The sequence below is a fragment of the Anabas testudineus genome, chromosome 18 (genome assembly GCF_900324465.2).
Source record: "Anabas testudineus chromosome 18, fAnaTes1.2, whole genome shotgun sequence".
Lineage (NCBI taxonomy): Eukaryota > Metazoa > Chordata > Actinopteri > Anabantiformes > Anabantidae > Anabas > Anabas testudineus.
In genome coordinates this window covers 10,628,046-10,649,181 of record NC_046627.1, presented here as the reverse complement: position 1 = coordinate 10,649,181, position 21,136 = coordinate 10,628,046, and the positions used below count along the sequence as shown (strand labels likewise).

The window sequence follows — 21,136 nt, the reverse complement described above, 5'->3', positions numbered from 1 at the left end:
GTAGTTGACCACTCCAACGTCATTGCAGCAACATCCACAGCAGGTTCAAGATGACACGGTAAAATGATGTCATCACCAACTGTGGCTACTATTGGCTGAGATGAACCAATTAACTTAGACTGACCTGAAAGTAAAAGATCTAGGTTTTAATTGTGCTGTAAGAACTCAGGGATGTACAACATGTAAGAAATGAATATAAGTGTAATATAGATGTTAAACAGATACAGAATTGTATTTTAGCCAGTTACAGCTGTGGTTACAACTAGTGACAGTTTAATTCTGCTTCTGTCTATGCATCAGAGAGGTTAGAAAACCTAATAAATGTTTACAAGATAATGTTCAGCTATTGCAAAGTAAAATTACATTTATTGCTAAGTAGCATCATTTATCCACTTTATCTAAAATATTGATGACATTTTAACTTAGCATGTGAAAAGAACGAAGTTACCTGTGCTATAGAGTAGCAGGAGAAGATGAACAACCAGAACACTGGTTGTTCTGAGCTGTGGTCCAATGGACAATCTATTCATCTAATCTTTAATAGTTACAAAAACAAAGAGAAAACATTAACATATATACACATATTTCAACATTAATGTATGAAAAAATACGTTTCTAAAAACTTTCACTGGCAACAGTCCCATCTCTTTGATAAAAACTAGTCATACTTTCACTTTCACTACTGCACCTACACAGAGTACTGTGTCCGTTTAAATGCTGTTTTTTAAAAGGTTACTTGTACTTTTGTTGTAGTAAAAAAAATATTTAGAACAAAGTAATTGCTGTCCAATGATTTATATTATGATTATATCAGCTGTAAATGTTTCTAATCAGCCCTTTAAACCAGCTAATTCATCATACAGGTTTGAAATCTTTGAAATCACAAGTGTAGACTAAAATATACATTTCGACAAAACACTTGTTGAATTTAGTGATATAATTTCAAAAATATAAATTTTTCCAACACAAGTAAAGGCTTTACTTACTTCCTACTTCTGTGCTGTTGTCAGTCCTGAGTAAAGCTGCGTAGAGGACAGAAGTCAGTCAGAGCGCAGGACCCGTTAGTCATTGGAAAATGTAGGGACTATTTTTGTCTGTTGCTTCGGATCACATTTCAAATTGTGATTAAAAAAAGAACAACACATCCTGAGGGAACATAAGGGAAGAACTAGCTGGCTGTGGTGAAAGAGTTTAAAGGTGCGGTATGAGACTTCAATGGAACACGCTCTGTTTACAGTACTTGCAAAGGTGGTTACCATGAGTGATCTGCATACTGTGGTTATGTTTGGATAAAGAGTGTAAAGAGTAGCGTGTTCAAATCGGATTAAGTAGAGAAAGAATGAATGAATGAAAAAGCACTGGAAAAAAATAAACCAAGCAACATTATTTGTATAAATGAATAATAATGGCCTCCACTTACTGACCACACATGTACAACTTTTAAACCTAAAGCTTCATACTTCCAAAGTCACCAAAAAAAGTTATGTTAACTTATTATTATGACTTTTACACTACATTTGTAAAAAAAAACAAACAATCTAATTAAAATCTCCAAATAGAAAAAAAAATAATTTTTTAAAAAACACACTCAACAGGCCTTCAAAAAAACATGCATAAATATTTGCTGCAGTGGAAATGCTTATATCTACTACTTAGTCTGTATACACATACAGGAGTGAGGGGAAGAGGGAGACCTTTATCACTCAAGAAGAGTATGTTGGACTGGAGCTGGTCGCAGCAGTTCTGTCACATCCACATTTCCAAGAGATGGTGTCAGATTGCTTGTGTTCAATGGCTTGAGTCCATTACTTAGAGGCCATGTTTAAACTAGTTTTACACAAATTGCATGTTTTCATTTAAATTATGAAACAATTACTGGTAATTAGCAGACTAATCAAAAAAGTTGTAACATCTATAAACAATCTTAAAATATTTTTTTTAATTAATACTTTATTGATCCCCTTGGGGAAATTGTGGGTGGACAGCTGCTAGACGGTATGTCAGCGCTACACTACGGGGTTTCGTTGTCTTGTCCAAGGACACCTCAGCAAGTAGCCAGGAGGAACCAGGAATTGAACCACTCAACCTGGGGTACGGAGGCGACTGCTCTACCCCCTGAGCCCCCAAATTCTGCAAGAGGCCAGACATAATCTGCAATGTGATGAGAGACTGGAAAGCGATTAACATAGCAGCAGAGAACAAAGGCCAGACTGAGTTGACATGAGAGAAGTAAACACTTTACCCGCAAAGCTGCCTCTGTTGCTAAGTATTGTTAGAACCTGTAATACTATGTATTCTAGTATTTTTATTGGTTAATTTTAACTACTGATTAAATTACCAGCCTTTCCCATTAGGTGCAAGATTGGATCAGGTTTCAGATAAATATAAAGGGTGTTGTAGTCGTAGTCATTTTGAGGAGACTTGATAATGTTAATCCCAAAAAGGCTGTTCTGTAGCAACTGGAAGAAATGTAATCTTCCATCCGAAATGCTTCATTAGAAGTGAGGACGCCCTGATCAAAGGCTGTATTGGTCACACAGTTTTCATGATTTTTAATTTATAGACGTTATAGAAGTTGGTAAAGTGAGTGTCTTAGAAAATAAGGGTAATGATATGACCAATAGCAAACAATCTAATGAAATACTGTAAATATCAATGCACAAGGTAAACTTTGACACAGTTATAGTCCCTCATGGCTCAGTGAAAATCTTTGGACCCAAACAATAGAGCTGCTGTATAGCACTAGTTGCTGTGAAGTATAAAACACTCCATGAACTACAGGTGTGATAATACACAGTGTTGCGATAAAGCCTGTACAGGAGACAGTGGACAATACTGATATGAGAGTGAAGGACAGAAAAGCGACACTATACTCCACTAGACAAATGTTTGGGGTCATAACAATGTAATACTGTCCATGACCAACAGGTGTCAGAATACACAGTGTAATGATAGAGCTGCACAGCCTCAGACCAGTTAATGTTCATGATGACTCTTGTTCACTGCTAAAAAACACCTACAATAAATACATGAGCATGAGACCTGGACCATGAAACAATGAAAAAGGTGGTGTGCATTGATTAACTTGGAAAGAGATGACAAAATGATACCTTATGGAAAAATAATTCACGGAGACCACACTTTGCAACCAGAGTCAATACCTTAGTGGGTGAAAGCAGACAGCAGACAGGAAATACTGGGGGAGAAACAGGGTATGACTTGCAGCAAAGGTCCCCAGTCATACCCAAATTCATGACGCTGTAGTTGAGTTGCATGCACATTAACCAAAAACTGGGGTATATAAATAAACTATACACAGAAAGAGGAAGTTCTTAACCAACATAGTTAAGTTGCATTTTAGTCTGATTCTCAGTCAGTCTGAAACTAGACAATATGGAGGTCACAGCTCTCTGCTTCAGACTAGGTGAGTCTTAACATTTACATTTTATGTACCTCAGACATGAACAGTATTTCTTATATTCATTATTATTCATTTATTTATCCAGTGATGCTTGGACTCATTTCTCTGAGGGAACAGGTTCACAACAACTACACTCAGAATAGAGGTAATTGACAAACAGGAAATCAATAAGATGATCTTTTTTTCCCCTGTATTTGTAAAACTACAATAAAATCTGCTCTGATCCTTTTTATTTGTCTTTATGATATAATTTAAGTTTGTATATTTGCTTGTGCCATAATATGCGAAAGATTCAGTTTCAAATTAGTGATTTTTCTATTTACAATTTCTATTTCCTGTTTTCATAAACAGCTTTTCTTCGCATCACTCCAAACAGACTGCAGCACTTTCTGTTCAGCTCTGTTTCTTTTGACTGTGTTGGGTTTGTTGGTCTGACTCACTTGAAAGGAAATTCTAAGGAATTTAATCTGACATGTGACAGTAAGAGAACAACATCATCCTGCATGATTGATAGAGTCTATCCAGGAGACAGTGGAGAATACTGGTGTGAGAGTGAAGGAGAGAGAAGCGACAGAGTAAACATCACTATTACTGGTATGTTTGTTGTATTTCCAAAGTCCTAACTAGTCACTTTAGAAAGTGTTGAAGTACATTAACCCTTTGATGCACAACATATCTTTTAATGCATGAGAATAATAAAAAGATGAGTTTCCCTTTATCATTTTGCCAGGTCATAAATGAACAGATTTTTTTTCAGCTTATCAGCATTTGGTTTAAAGTTGAGTCCGAACACCAACTGATGACTTCTGCAAAATTAACTCAGCTCAATCAACTATGCTGATTAAAAACTCTAAACAGTAAAATCCACTTATATTCATATTTATAAAAGAGCCTCACTTCTAAAAAATGTGAAACAGAGGAATCAAACAGCTGCTACACTGTGGTAAACATGCTTGCAGATTCATTTAAAATCCCCAATAGATCATTCGAAACCTTTGCTCAATGTGATACAGTTATCAAATGTATCTTGTGATTTATCATTCCTGTAATAAACCTTTCTTTTACCAATTTATGTTCTTATGGTTTATGCCTTGTGTTAAAAATAATATTACGATTGTATATGAACCTCAAAGATTTTGTGCTGTCTTCATGTTTGTCAGATGGTCCTGTGATCCTAGATAGTCCAGCTCTTCCTGTGATGCAAGGTACAAATGTGACGCTACGCTGCAGGAGCAAGAACCAGTCCACCATCTTAGGCATTTTCTACAAAAATGATGTCCCCATGCACAACAGTCCTGCAGACAAGATGGAAATATACAATGTTTTTAAGTCTGATGAAGGTTTCTACAAGTGTCAAATCTCCAGTATTGGAACATCACCAGCAAGCTGGATGGCTGTGAGAGGTGAGACATGATCCAATAGGAGTCACAAATTGATGAATAATGATTTTAATGAAATACCTCACAGACATCTGGACTAACTGCAGATGTCATATGCTGTAATGTGAAAAAAATAAATTATAAATATAATATTAAAAAAAATCTGCTTCATATAAGCATTTGTTCATGCATTACTAAAATGTGTAGACATATTTTTGACTCTTTCGTTAAAAGTATTTAGGAAGGTGTTATTTGTAATTTTACCAAAATGTATAATTTCTCTGTCCCTTCTCACCCACCTAATGAAGAGACACTCTCTGATGACTACTTTAACGTCCGCGTCACACTGTGGATTGCTGTCACCATGCTAAGTGTTGTCCTTTTGGTGCTGGTGGTGAGATGTCTTTATTTTAAGAAACTCAAAGGTACAGAAAAACATTGATTCCTCTGTAACATTTAAATTAATTTTGCAGTGAACGAACAATCAAATGTGATTAAATACACAGCAGTTAGTTTCAACCAAACAAGGAAGTTCTGTTTCCATGACTCAACTTCCATCTTACTTTACCTGGACAACTAAGAATCTTCACAGATGATGCTCATTGTCCAAAACAGATACAGTTGTCTGAAGTAAACTTGGTCCCCTTCCTGATTTCTGAGTTTTTGCATGTTTGTCAAACATTAATATTTCAGATTATCAAACAAATTTAAATATTAGTCAAAGATAAGACAAGTAAAAAGAAGATGCAGTTTTTGAATTAAGGTTTTTTATTATCAAAGAACAACAAAACACAAACTACATGGCCCTGTGTGAAAAACAGTTTGCCCTCCGTACCTAATAACTGGTTGGTCCACACTTAGTAGCCACAACTTCAATCAAGCATTTGCGATCATTTTCAATGAGTCTGTTGCAGCCATGCGGAGGAATTTTGATCCACTCATCTTTGCAGAATTGTTGTAATGCAGTCACGTTAAACGGGTTTTCAATGTGGCTGGGTTTGGACTTGCTGGTGTGTTTTGGATCATTGACCTGCTGCAGAACCCAAGTTCGCTTCAGATTGATGTCACAAACAGAACAGGACTGGACATTCTCCTTCAGGATTTATTGGTAGATGGCAGAATTTGTGGTTCCATTTATCACAGCAAGTCTTCCAGGTCCTGAAGCAGCTAAACAGCCACAGACCATCACACTACCACCACCATATTTTACTGTTGGTATGATGTTCTTTTTCTGTTGCCGTTGTGTAAGTTTCCTGCCAGATGTAATGGAACACACACCGTCCAAAAAGTTCAACTTTTGTCTCATCAGTCCACAGAGTATTTTCCAAAAAGTCAAGATGTATTCTCACAAAACTGAAACCAGCCTTTAGGAGTTTTTTTGCTCAGCAACGGTTTTCTTCTTGGAACTCTGGCTTGCAGAGCATTTTTACCCAGTCTCTTGCTTAGGGTAGAGACATGAACACTGACCTTAACTGAGGCAAGTGAGGCCTGCAGTTCTTTGGATGCAGGTAGAGTCTTCTGTGACCTCATACATGAGTGGTCGCTGTGCTCTTGAGGTAATTTAGGTCGGCCGGTCACTACTCAGAAGATTCTCCACCATTCCATGTTTTTGCCTTGTGGATAATGGCTGTTGTTCTGTACTGTGGTTCGATGGAGTCTCAGATCTTTTCGTCTACTTCACTTTGTCAGACAGGTCCTATTTAAGAGATTTCTTGATTGATTGCGGACAGGTGTGGCAGTAATCAGGCCTTTAAAAAAAAGGCCTGATTACTGCCATTTTTGGCCTTTAAAAAAAAGGCCAAAATCAGCCTTTTGTTGTCCCGTAATAATAAAAACCTTCATTCAAAAACTGCATGTTGTGATAACTTGTGTTATCTTTACCTCATTTGTTTGATGATCTGAAACATTTAAGTGTGACAAACGTGCAAAAAACTAAGAAATCATGAAGAGGGCCACTACTTTTTCACACCATTGTATGTGCAAACATAGATTTTCCTGTGTCTTCATCCATATACTCAGTTTTAAAATGAAAGAAAAGCTTTCTAGGACATTTAGAGGTCATTATTATAATAGTTTTACTCCTCAGTACAACAGTTTGTAGCCTGTTTGTTGTTCATAGTGCATTAAACCACACACAAATTGAGCTAATTACCGTTTTGGAAATTCTATTTGTCTTCTCATGTCTAAGTTGGTATAAATGTTTTTTTTTTTTGTTTTTTTTATCCATCAGCTTACTTTAAGACACAAACAGCAGAATCCAGCTCAGGTAAAGAAAGTCAAAGGGGTGAGTGAAGACATGTCATTGTAATTATAGCTGAAGTAATTCAATACAGATTGTTTTAGAACATTTAAAACAGTTATGTCTTAACATTTACAGTTTACAGTTCATATTAATTTGATGTACAACAAACAAACCTGTCTACTTTCCATTTGCCTTGTGATTTGAATGCTGTTTCTGTTTTTAGACATAATTTCTTTCATGTTTCAGTGGATGGAGAGGACGGTGCAGATGATCCAGATGGAGTGACGTATGCAGTCGTTGTCACAACACAGAAAAAGCAAACAGGTTTACTCAACCTATATTTAAATCAAATGAGAGTAATACAACAACTCTAATAGATTGATAATGTTTTTATCATAGACACATTTTAAAAGCAGAGATATAAAATAATAACATCACAATAATAACAACAACATAATGTTAAGTGGTTAAAGTGTCAGTTTCACTTCATTTGAGATGTTTTTACCAGATACTGAATTCTGGACTATTTTTGCGTCCTCCAGTTGCACTAAACATGATGTTTTGTTTTAGACACTGCAGACGCTTATGATAATTTGAGCCTCTGCTTTGTGTCAAACCAGAGCAGAAACCCACAAACAGAAACAGGTAAATAGCTGTTGAGCCCTTTATTCTGTCAGTATCAATATTTATATTTAGCTCTTTAAAGAGTTTCTTACTAACTGATGGTTTCTCTCTAGCAGATGATGATGAGGACTCACGTCAACCTGTTTATGCCGCTGTAACTATAAGTAAGTTCCACAACCAGACCCTGGAATGTAGTGGTATTCTACAATGTGGCACTGTATGAAATAATACTGATTATAATATAATAATTATGGTCAATTATAAACTCAATAAAAGTTCTGTACGTTCATAATACCAGGTTTTGCAGAACAAACAAACATGATAGACAATCACAATCACCAATTTGTTCTGATTATTTTATTGCAGTCTGCCTTAAATGTGATTGTAAATACACACAGTAATTTTTCTGTGTATTTTCTATATTACACTAGTTTCTAAGCCAGAATTATGGTCGTCTAGATCCACACTGATGCCAAATCGACCAGATTACTAGAAGGGGAAATGATTGATTTGACCATCCAGGTAAGACTAATGTTGGTTATATGATCACATGATATGATACACATGATCATATAATGACACATTTTCTATAGCCTTAGAAAGGTCTAGATAATGGTGAAGAGCTTCAGAAAAAGTTAAATATAGTCACCTTTAAATTGTGATTTTTTATTTTAGGTCACAAAGAGTTGAGAAACTGAAGAAAGAAGGAGAGAGAGTTTTGTTGTACTAATCTGCACCATATTTACTGCTATATTAATCCTAATTATAATGAATTAAGTTTGCACATGCTGACATTCATTGCAAATAAACTTTATATCAAACCTTTGTATTTAGCATTTTTTAATTATGTTTCAAACTTTAAAACACTGTTTGAAACAGGTTAAATCAGTTTAATCAGCATTGTTGTTAGAAAAAGTGTAGAAGAGTATTTATTGATGATTACGGCAGTTCAAGTCAACTAAACTCACAGATACAGTGTCTATTTTTATCAACACAGGTCATTTATTTGAACAGCTGAACCACTGAGCAGCTGCTCAGGTCTGTTTCTAAGAATAGAGTCATAGCAGCTCCTGGGAGGGTAGCAGCAGGAAGGGCCAAATCAATGTGCAGAGCATGTTCACTTCCCTGAAGGGACAAGTTCTAATTCACTTAGTTCTAAAGCAGGGGTCTCAAACCCTCGGCCTGCGGGACGATAATTTGTGGCCCCTGCTTTAATATGAAAGTTTAATGTTAATGCTCGAGTTTGATATTTGGCACTTTACTGTGTTGGTGAGGAGCCAACCAATCACGGAAGGGTATATGGCTCTTGGAGGCGGGACATCGGCCGGGCTTAATCCAATCAGAGAACCATACTGAGGGTCTCAGCTGTTTCCTCCCTCAAGACAAATGTGGCTCGATTATGGGAAATGAAGAGCTGCAAGGTCTGTAGCAGCAAAGAGTAGAAAAGAAAAGAACAGTTAATGTTCTTCAATGTTCAATTGATGTTCAGAAGAAGGTTAAAGGTTAAAGAACTGTTAATACAGACATTTGAATCTGAATACAGCAGATATAGAAGACAGAAGAAACCACATATAGTCGCAGACTATATATACTATATTTATTACTGATTTATTTTAGAATATTTTTTTTACATTTTTTATTTATTTTGTAGTAAAAAATAAAAATAAAGAGATTTGAGAAGATAGGATTTTTTTTACAAAGATTTTATTGTGGAAAGCCTGGTGCGGACCAGCCTCACCCAGACTATGATCCCACGACCCCCAGGTAAATTGAGTTTGAGACCCCTGCTCTACAGTAATTTACACTTACATTTATTGGAAAACATGAAATTCTGCACACTTTTCAAGTCTTGGGTAAAATGTTGTATTTTAAAGTTATTTAATAAAATACACATCCACAGTATTTTCATACTATGAAATTAACTACAACTTGTGGTGGTAAACCAAAGCAGTTATAGATAGTTTTAGATAGAACTTTTTTTTCAAATGCAGTTTAAATCCAACTTCACAAATGAATAAACCTTTTGAAATCTGTAGTAAATCAAAATATATACAAATTTTACTCACTCATATTCGATTCCTGCTGTTCATTAGGAATTTGGTTGTTACATCTACAGTGGAGTGCTCCTCTGTCCAGCCTCCACCTCTCAGCCACAATGCACAAGTGTCAATTGTGTGAATGTGAGCTCCCTCTAGTGGCAGCAGAACCATAAAACATCTAAAAAGCATTGTGTTTAATCTTATGTCAAGTTAATGCCTATTTGTTCAACTTGTCTGTTAGAGTCGGTCAGCATCATGTTTTGCATAAATTCATCTTAGAGTTTATTCATTTGTTTTCATTTTGCTGCGTACACGTCCGCATCACAACAATTTGTATTAAAATATTTTCCATCATATTAATTTCAAGCAAAACTAAATTCAGAGGCTGAGACACTCATAGCAAGATTCACTGAGCGTGCTGAGCAGACAGTGGAGAAACCTGCTGTTAGACTACAGGAGGAGAGAGAAACAACAGCATCATCACTGGAACTGGTTTGTGTAGACTGTGAAGGACGGACTGTAGAATTTACAACAAGATAAACACATTTTTGACATATTTTTTGGTGACATTTATCTGATATACAGTACACTGTTGTTTAACACAGTTTAGTTTCATCATTGTTGACTTACAGATAATAACTTTTTATATTACAAGTTTTTGTCAGATTTTGTCTGAATGTGGCTGATACAGGCCATTTATAGTGGGTACGCACCATATACTGTAACTCTCGTTATGATTGTATATGATGTATAAAACCTGTTGGAATAGATTAGATTATTATTCTTTGATTGTTTTTTTTTATATATATATCGTGTTCATCATCATCATCATCATACTGATTTATATTGAGATTCCAAATGAGCAATTAAAGCTGTTTCACTATCATGTTGTGTTCTGTTCAAATTAAATTGATTCTCAAAAAAGAAATCTGATATATTTGAAAATAATGCACCGTTTCTATTCTAAGTCAGTAGAAATATTCATGACTTACCGTTTATATTAGTATAACACCCCCCACACACCCCCACCCCCTCTGCCGAACCCCAATACTAATAGTAGTATTGGGGTTGGTCAGAGGCTTAACAAGATTAGAATAGTTTCTTTGCACTGCTGATTGGACCTTTGAGGGAGCTGGTGAAATCGGCCCACTGATGTGGAGTTACACCTGCTCCCCCCTTGATGACAACTGGTGACAGGTGTTTTATCCCGAGGTGGTGCAGAGTCGACGAGGCAACAAGATGAGAAAAAGCTTGAGTGAGGTTGTATCACAGAACTGGAACTGGGACAAGTGGTGAGGGGCGCAGATCCCTGAGGTGAAGATAAGAAGGAAGGATATCCAGGTGTTAAATGGAGGGACTGTGAGTCAAACAGAAAACCTCTCCCTCCCATCTAATCTAGAAAAAGAACTGTACGCGTCAGATTGGAGCCAAGTTTGAAGACTGCTGAAGTGCCCCATTCCATTAACATTTAGTCATCTGTCAGACACTTTTAGTCAAAACAACTTACAAGGGTAGGCAGGGTAAGGTGGTCTTGCCATGGACCCCTACTGGAGGTAGGCCACAGCTGGGATACGAGCCCAAGTCTGTGGACTGTGCATCTAAGATGAGCGCTGTGCCAGGGGTGCGCGAAGTAGCAGCCAACTCCACTGACCCAGATCTTGGGAGCCCTCTGGAACCTCCGGTGTGCAGTCCTTGTGGAAGGTTGCAAGCGTTGTGCCAACCGAACGCTATTGGCGTACTAGGGCGGGTGTTGATGCTGGTTGGATCGTGTGGTAATTGGAAAAGCTTAACTGGAGACATTGAAGTTCCTGGTCCTGGCTCCTCCTTCTTCCATTGGTCACAATTTCAGCCTAGGACGGCAAATTGTGGTTAGGCATCAAACAGAGGAATCCCACAGAGCCTTGTCCTGGAGGGCTGTGGTAAAAGACTGGTCTAAGGCGACATAATTGACGCTGGTCTACAAGGACTCCTTCTGTCGCAATTCATTGTACAGGCGACGAATGTCTTCCTTCAGGTGAGCAACAGGAACAGAAAAGTCAATCAACAATCAGTATAAAGCTCAGAAGATGATCAAATAAGTGACAAAACATTTTCATTTTAGTTTCTCAAAAATGTCTTTAATATTGTAGCGACCCAGAGGTGGGGCATATTGTTCTGTTGGTGTTTGACTGTTCCAGTTCCTGTTATGTGTTTCTTTTAATTGTTTTTTTTATTTTGTAGTGTATATCATTGCGTGATGTCAGGTGTGCTTCGGGGGGGGGGGGGGGGGGGGGGGGGGGGGGGGGGGGACCCCGGAGAAACAAGCGGGAGATTTAGAGCTTCCGGAGTGACTGAATGGGGGAGCTGAGATCTGTTGTCACTGTGTGTTGGTTCTTATACAAATAAGAAGAGTTGTTCACTCTGAGGCTCGTCACAATATTTTAATCGACTCAGGATGATGTGCGATGTATAAAATCACTGGCAAAAGGTTTTAACTGTAAATTCTTTAACAATCCCCTTATTCTAGAAGTTAATGTTCAGGTTAACATCTGTAAGTAGGATAACGCCTGATTAAAAGAGAGGGGAGAGATGAAGTGTTGGATAAGGTTGAAGTAACAATTGGACAAACAAGTCCAAACAGGGTTATTTATTTAGTATGACCCGGTCCAAACACAAACAGGGAACCAACAAGGAAGAGAAAAAAAAAAAAAAAAAACCTACACAAGCACAAATATAAATAAAACAAACAAAACGCTGCTGTAACGCAGGCCAAAATGCTAAATTAAAAAAGGACCAAAAGATACAGAGCACCAACAAAAATCAGAAATACTAACCAATATTCAAACAATACAATGTGACAACAAAAATGGTAAGGACACAGGTGAAAAACTAAACACACGCCAACTAAACATACAAAATAAAAGAAATCTAAGCACTAAAGTGGACAAACATACAAACTAAACAGAGTAACAAGCAATACAAAGGAACAAAATAAAAATAAAAAAAACAACAATCACTGCAAAATAGTCAACAAACTCACAAACAAGTCCAACAAATGAAGGAAAAATCCAGGATGAAGTCAAACGGACAAAAACAAACGTGTGGTGAAGTCCAGTGTAATCCAGGAAAGGACGGACGGACAGACAGACAAACAAAAAAAATTTCAATTCTTGACGCACAAACAAACTGAATTGAGTTTTGATGGACTTGAAGCTACAAACAAAACACTGAGAGAAGCTAATAAAACTATAGGGACAGACAGGTGAGACAAATCTGTAATCAATCAGTCCAGCAAGCGGAGGAAGAGGAAGTCCATATATGGGCAAACAGGAAGTGGCAGGAGAACGGATGACAAACAAAAATAAAACCAATGAGACTCTGACTAATTTGTGATTTCCCCCCTGCAGGTGAGGTCCATCTATTTATGCTGCTGTAACCTAGAAGACATCACAAGCTCTACAAACAGACACACACTGTCTATTATTCACATGCAGCCCAACAAGTTGCTGCATTTCACACATCTTCAGATCATTTACCTGCACTGTGAAGTTGCGCAAACATAAATACATATTACTAATAAATTACTAATAAACATTAATTTATCTGGTAAATGCAACATATAACAAATTGATATTTTACCTGTGGATTATTTTCACCAAAAACAAGTTACTCCTGCATGTGGTCAGTACAGTCAGTAAAGTGGTTGGATGTCATTTTTAAGTCTAGTATCAAGCTTTTATAAAACACTGACCCCGTGTGGTGGGATGCAGCAGGACAACATGTACTGTCCTTCCTCAAACTCCCTGCAGAACCTTTACTACACAAACTGGCTTCTAATGCTTGACAGTATCTTAAATTCTTTTAATAAAGCTTTTGTAATTGTAAGTAATATTACTATTAACGTGTGAAAAAATTTTATTAAAAATGAACTAAACTGAACATCATAGATCAAACTTCTTTTAATTAAAAAAATAACACCGACATTTACTGTACAACATGAATAGAAATACAAAATTTTAAAATTAATGGCATGACACAGTTATGCTTCTGTTACATCATAATTTTTCCAAAATGTCATGATGAAAGCAGTCGAGGAGTCAACGTTAAATTTTATTAAAGAAAGTTTGCCTGCACTGGGAAAACAATGTTTATGTTAGGTTCTTAAATAAAACAACTTAAATACTTGAAATACTTAAATATTTGACTGAAACATATGAGAGATATCAATTTCTAATAATAAATGTAAAAACATTAATTAATGATATAGATTTACAATAAAAACCAGCCCACACAACGCAGAATTTTCACCACAGTAGATATTTTATATATCTACAATTATTTAACATAGCAAAAAAACAGAAAAATTAACATAATGATGTTTGATTTAAATCTTCACTCTTCAACTCATTTAGATGTTTTCTTAAACTAAGGATCATGTTTGGTTTCTGCAGAGAAGAAGTGAGTTGTGATCAGGACCAGGATGAATTGTGATTTTTTTACTGTGTGAGAGACATGTTAATATTGAAGATTTTCAGTTTTGTTGATGATAGTATCTTCTGTCCTCACATGTCCAGTATTTGTCGTCCTGATTCAACTGGAACATAGAGGAGATGAAGACAGATTAATCAGACAGATGTCAACATGTGTTCTGGCTGAATTATCATATGTGATTTGATCAGCTTAGAGATGTAACTGTAAAATAGAAATGTGATCCAAATGTGAGCTTGGTACAAAACAAGGTAAGAATAATAAAATAAATTGAATGATTAAAATAATTGATTTGGATAAAAGACAAACCTCTGATCATCTTCTACAGCTTCTTGTTCAAGGTCTTAACTCCTGCTGTTTATCTCAGCCTGGAGCTGCATGTTCAACTTCAAGAGATGAAGAGAAACAATTCATTATCAATAGATGTAGACACAGCATTTATTAAAGTGAATGATCATTTCTCATTGGTTATAACTTGTGTTTCTAATTCTCTTCATACAACATCAGTTTGAATCTAAACCAACTCTAAATTATTTGATCTAATAAACACATTTAACTGTCATATGTCACATCTGCATGTTACAGTACAATGAAATTGGTCCCCTGCGTTTAACTCATCCCCCTGGGGGGAGCAGCACCGGGGGAAAAACTCCTCTAAACGTTAACATTGTTATGTTGGTGTGTATTTGTAGTGTATGAATATATTATTGTATATATATATTATTATATTTTTATATCTGGTTTTCTCGTCACTGTTCACTGTGCATACTGATCCACAGTGGTTGTTCCACATTTAATGGACTTGATGTCAGGTTCTATATTTGGATCTTGTTCCTTAACCCAACATGTGGTTCTGGATCTGGTCTCCTGTCTAAACTTGTCTACATATTGATGTCCTAGTAAACTAAATATTACGTAACATAGAACTGTTGCTGTCCGTTTTGATGTTTGAAGATTGAAGATGTAAGAGAAACAAAAACAGATTAATTATGTGAAACATAATGTTTTTGAAAAACAATTTTAAAGAACATTAACAAGTACACAGATTAATTTAAATGTATTACGCTTAAACATGGGCTTGACCCACTTAGCTTCAGGATGTTTTTCTTACAAATTATTTTTTTAACAATTTTATACAGATGTTTTTACACATTAACAATTTAATAAATAAATTAGATGCTTTAAGTCAGATAAATCGTAGAAATAAATATACATAACAAAACCTATTATGACAAACATAGATTTGAAGGAAGGAATGAACCTCTGTGATGTTGGTCTCCATCCTCTGAATCTCCTCCTCAAGCTGCTGAACTTCAACCTGTTTCTCTTTAAACTGGGAGAAAAGAGAAAATAACAGCAACAGGATTTATTATTAATACATATCTAAACTAAACTTGTGTTGTGCTACAGGCCACAGATTTTTTTATTTGATTGAGGCCTCAACACAGAAAAATAACTAGAAACAAAATAATGTCAATGTAAGTCTTTTAAGGAAACATAAAAATACAAACCTCTTTGATCTTAGTCTCTAGCTGCTTCCTCAATGATGCTGCCTCTCTTTCAGCCACTCTCCTTTTCTTCTGATGTTCCTCAACTGAGGGATCAGTCTACACAATGAGCCAAAAGTCAATACAGAAATAAATTAAATAATAAAGAATCCAGTTTTCATGTTTCTTAATTTGCATTTTATTTTATATTACAGGGTCTTTTAGTATGTGTGCGGCATACTTACCAAATCGTGTATGGAAAACTTAGTGGCTTTGATTCTTTCAAGCTGAGAGGAAAAGATAAAGAGACACATGATGAACATATCAGATCATACATGTGATTAGAAAACTCAGTATCTTAAGTGGGTTTTATACTGTAGGTAACATACTAAGTGTGGATATTTTTGACAAAGTGAACCAGGTGTATTTGATCCAGTCAGTGTGTTTCTGACAGCAGAGATGATCAGACATTTCTAAATACAGAAAGATCAGTATTAAGATAAGAACCTCTTTGTTCTTGCTCTCCAGCTTTTTCCTCAGAGTCTGCAGGTTCTCCTCTATGTTCTGATTCCCTTCCTGCAGCTGCTGCAGCTCAGCTTGTTTCATTTCAACCTGGAAGAACAGTGAAACTAAATGAGGTAATGGTTTATTTATTACGAACGAACAGCTTTAAATTACAGTATTATAAATGTACATGTGTGACAGAAAATTAAATCTGGTTTCTGTCAGGACTGGTTTAACCTGCACCTTGTGTAAACTATGGCTGGAAGAAAAAAGTGTCTTGTCATGTTAAAGTGTGAATAAACCTCTTTCTTCTTGGTCTCCAGCTCCTCTTTCAGGTTCTTCACACTCTCACTGTTCTCAGCTTCCTGTCTCATCTGCTGCTTCTTTAACATGAGAAAAATAAAACACAGTAAAACACAAAAATGAAGCTCTGCTCAGGTCGGACTTTCAATTTAAGTGCAACTAAAAAAAAAAATCAAACTAAATATTAAGAGATCTTTATTCAGATGTTTGGTCTTTTGTCCATTAAAGATTTCTCTATAATTACAAACATTAAAATAATAAAATTAAACAATTAAATATTTTTTCCTAGATGTTTTTTTTTTACTTATTTTTCTTTTCTGTTATTTGAATCCCCATTAAATCTCTTTCTCTACTTTTATGCACAGACTTCTCATTGTCTCAGCTTTAATTAATTTTCTGTACCTTCATATCCCTGCTAAAAAAAAAAATTGCTACTTACACATTTGGTCTTCTTTTCCACATTCCCATTGATAAAATCCTCCACTTTCTCTGATTCACATGCTATAAGCTGTTCTCTCTCTCGTTCTTCTTCCATACAAATCTGGTCTTCAGTGTTACTTTCACATAAGTTTTTCTTTGCTGCATGATCATTTTCAGCCCACTGACGTCTCTTGAGCCCTGTGTAGGTAAAAAAGCAGTATCACAGCAGATTAAAGATATAGGTTTATTAGTCTAAAAATGTGTTGATTGGAAATGCAATAAAAACATAAACAAAGGGAATATATCCATTTAAAGTCAGTGTAATGAATTTACGACTTACTGATTATTTTTTGCATCTTACAAAAAATGACGAGAAGTAAAGGAATCAACAGGAGGCAAACAGCGAAACTAACAGTCAAACCAACTGTGACAGTGGAGTAACCAGACTGGAGGTTAAAGAAATAATCTGAGATGAGAAAACAAAGAATAACATTGTATTAATGTAAAACTATTTCAGAGTAAAAGAGTAATCAATTCCTTTTATTCCTTTTTCTTAACCTGATATATGTATCTGTGTCTCTCTGATTTGGTTGATGTTGCTCTGTTGGACTCTACAGATGATGTTATTGCTGTGTTTCTTCTCCACAGTCACTCTGCTGCTGACAGTATAGAGGTCATCAGGACCTCTGACTGTCTCTGTAGGTCCAGCAGAGAGGTTCTTTCCCTTAGCGTCCAGCCACAACAGCTCAGGCTCTGGATACCAGCCTTTAGACTCACACTGTAAAACCACTCCATCCTTATCTCCATCAATCTCTGTTAAACTGATGACAGGTGAAGCAGAAGCACCTGAAGATGAGTAAAAGGAAGATAAGCTTTAAAATCTGGTCACTAATGCAATCACAAAAGTCTGAGATGCACAATAGGTAACTACCGTTAGTAAAGTTTACCCCATATTTTGAAGTGAAGAACTGCATAAAATTTAATTAGTAGGTTAACTAATACCTTGGTGGTACTTCAATCATATTTGTTTGACCACAGTGAGTAGGTAAATTACTTTGTTGCCAGCTAGAAAGACATTTTAAAGTTCATAATTTGCAAAGCTATCCTTTTAAAATCTCCAAAACTAAATTTACAGTAAAACAGACTGTACTGCATCTATGAAGAGAAGTTAGACATTTAATAACATAATTAACCACTAATAACCATATCTAGATGGCCGTATTTTGTTGTTGTAGAAGTAAAGTTAGTCCACTTACCAACAACAAGCTCTACTAAAGATGTTTCATTCAGTTTTGGAACATAGCACTGATAGGTTCCTTCATCAGCAGGTTTCACTTTGGAGAGTTTCAGTGAAATGTTTCCATGTTTCAGCTCATTAGTAAACAAAGATGTTCTTCCTTTGTAGGATGGATGTTTAGTATTTACCATGTCCTGACCAGAAAGCAACACAAAACCCAATCTTGGCTCCAAGTCAGACGTTGACCATGCCAGTGTCATTCCAGCAACGTCCACAGCAGGTTCAAGATGACATGGTAAAATGACGTCATCACCAACTGTTGCCACTATTGGCTGAGATGGACCAATTAACTTAGACTGACCTGAAAGTAAAAGATCTGGGTTTTAATTTCTGCTGTAAGAACCCTTGGAAGGAAGTGAGGAACATGTAAAACCTGAATAGATGTCTACAAACTCCATAACTTTGGTGTTGAACTGCAGTAACATACATTAGAATTGAGTCTTATAAAGTTGCTGCTGTTGTTAGAAACAGTCAGTGATAGTTTACTTCTGTCTCATAAAACAGGTCAGTTTTAAATCATTGTAAAAATATTGACACTTGAACTTAGTATGTAGTAGAAAAAGTTACCTCTGCTACAGTGCAGTAGGAGAAGATAAACAACCAGAACACTGGTGGTTCTGAGCTGTGGTCCAATGGACAATTTATTCATCTGATATTTAACAGGAAGAAAAACAGAGAGAAACATTGATATTTATTAAACATAACAGTAAAAAAAAAAAGTGCTTTTGTGTTTAGGCAATATACATGACTAAAGATTTATTTTATCTATGTTTCCTGGAGCCATACTGCGTCACCATCCTCTTCATTTATATTATAAACAAAGTCCTACTTTCACCATTGCACACCTACACAGAGTGCTGTGCCAGTTACAGTACTTTTTATCTTCAGGTTATTTGCAGGTTTTATTTTGGAAAACAACATATTTCAAATGACAGTAAGTGCTACCTGATGATTCCAAAAATGTATAGACAATATGTTCAGTCACTCGGTAAAAAGAACTAATCTATGATACAGGTCTGAAGCATTTAAGTATTTCAAGCTTGTACTTTAGCATAGCTAAACATAAATTCTGTCAAAATTCTATGTACAAAATACATGTTTTACAATAGACAAATAATGTAATTGATTGGCTTTCTACTAAACATCATCATCAGGAAATAAAAAAAAAAACTGCTGAGAGACTTAAAGTTTAAGGAGAAAATGTGGTTTAAATTAGAGAAATAATGACATTGGTAAAATATTGGGACAATGACGTCAATCTTTTCCAAAGACTTAGGTTATCATCTAACTTGTAAAGAAATCAGTCACAGCTGTCCTGGTTCCTGCCCATATACACACCTTCTTCCATTGATAACACACATTTGCTCCATTTAGTCACTGGTTAGCAACAACATTCAAATTACCTTCTACTTCAGGTGATGTGAATTCAGTCCTGATTGAAGAGGATAGAAGTCCTGTGCACAGTAATAAAAAAGAGAGGTTGTTTAATCCGTCTTATGATCTGTTGTCCTGTCACCTGACAAGTACAGACTACTCTCTTATTAGCTTGGATCACTGATCTTTCCTCCACTTTGTTTGAGGAAGAAGCATGCATCTCTCTTACTACAAGCAGCTGAACTAACTGGTTTTACTGAACTATTGTGATTAAAAACAACAAAAATAGAAATAGCTTGCTGTTGCTGGTAATACAGTTTAAATGGGCAGTATGAGACGTAAATAGATCTTCAGAGAATTTAAAGGAACTGTATCACATGTTGGAGGGCGGGACAAAATATAAGACTTTCTGTTTACCTACAAAGTTGGTTACCATGAGCTACCTGCATATTTATGTTTGTCTGGCTAAGAAGTTTAAATTGTTCAAACCTGATGAAGAAGTAGTGAAAAAAAATGACCACCCAAATGGTTACAACCGCAGGGATAAAGAGTGCTTTATAAGAATGTAAAACCAGAGCTAAACCTAAGCCAACATTTACATTGTACAGTGTGCGACTTCAAAGTAACAAAATTGCTGCAATAGGCAAACAACTAACAAGCAGAAATAAAGTACAGAACAGGGTAAAGTGGTGAATCCAAGTAACAGTTAATGTACAAACAAACCATGTGAAACAAACAAATAGAGGACTGAGAGGAGCTTTTAAAGAAAAAAGGTGAACTCAGGTGAAACTGATCCAGGATTAATGTGCAGGTGAGTAGAGAGTGAGGAAGTCCAAATATGGACATCTGGAAGTGATGTAGAGCAGAGTCACAGGAGTGAGACCAGGTGAAAACAGAGAGGAGACAGAAACAAAACCAACTGAACAGGGACAAGGCAGAAACAGTGACAAACCCTTTATGTACAGAAACCCTGTGGTATTGATGTTAAGCTGGTCCTTCTTCAAGACACATTTAAAAAAAAAAAATTAAAAACAGTCAACCTTAAATACTGACATGATACAGTTTAAATAATATATTACCCAACAAGAAGTTTGCAAGACCAGAGACATTATATGCAACGTGAGGAAAGACGAGTGATGGAACAGAGCATGGAAGGGGACAGACAGGAATAAATGAAGCAAAGGGACAAAGACAAAAGTCGAGCACAAAGTTCAGATCGACTCAATATGGGGAGACCAGGAACTCTCCAAGAAAGCTGCCTGTGTGGCTAATTATTTGAGCTGTGGGTAAGTTGAGCATGAGTCAGAAGTCACAGGATCACTTGTTTTAAATCATCTACATTCAAAAAGCTAAAAGTAAGAGTAAAAAAACAAGACAGAACACTGGGTGTTGGTAACATTTACAGCTTGGAGCTGTGAATGAGACCAGAGTCACAGAATCAGTCCATCTTTGAAATTCAGTCCTGATCCAGCATCAATATGGTTGGAACTTTACATACACCCACATAAACTGGACGTCTTCGTTAAAAATAAATGAATCCACAGTTTGTTTAGATCCTGAGAGGATGGGAGGAAGATGA

The 21,136-nt window shown here is 36.1% G+C and overlaps 1 protein-coding gene and 1 long non-coding RNA gene across 2 annotated transcripts in view; one reads left to right on the top strand and one right to left on the bottom strand.

The window, feature by feature from the left end:
* Window positions 1-17,492, bottom strand: part of LOC113168482 (trichohyalin-like) — a 928,554-nt gene extending 911,062 nt beyond the window's left edge. The window contains exons 1-4 of the mRNA XM_033326585.1: window positions 17,445-17,492; window positions 17,227-17,352; window positions 16,906-17,084; window positions 16,466-16,546 (exon numbers count right to left, since the gene is read on the bottom strand). Of these exons, the coding sequence (XP_033182476.1) occupies window positions 16,466-16,546; window positions 16,906-17,084; window positions 17,227-17,242 (276 nt within the window). The 5' untranslated portion in view covers window positions 17,243-17,352; window positions 17,445-17,492. The remainder of the gene's footprint in view (window positions 1-16,465; window positions 16,547-16,905; window positions 17,085-17,226; window positions 17,353-17,444) is intronic.
* LOC117153041 lies at window positions 7,040-7,359 on the top strand. Its single transcript, XR_004463448.1, has 2 exons — window positions 7,040-7,084; window positions 7,289-7,359. It is a non-coding gene; the product is annotated as an uncharacterized LOC117153041 (long non-coding RNA).
* Window positions 17,493-21,136: the final 3,644 nt, after the last annotated feature.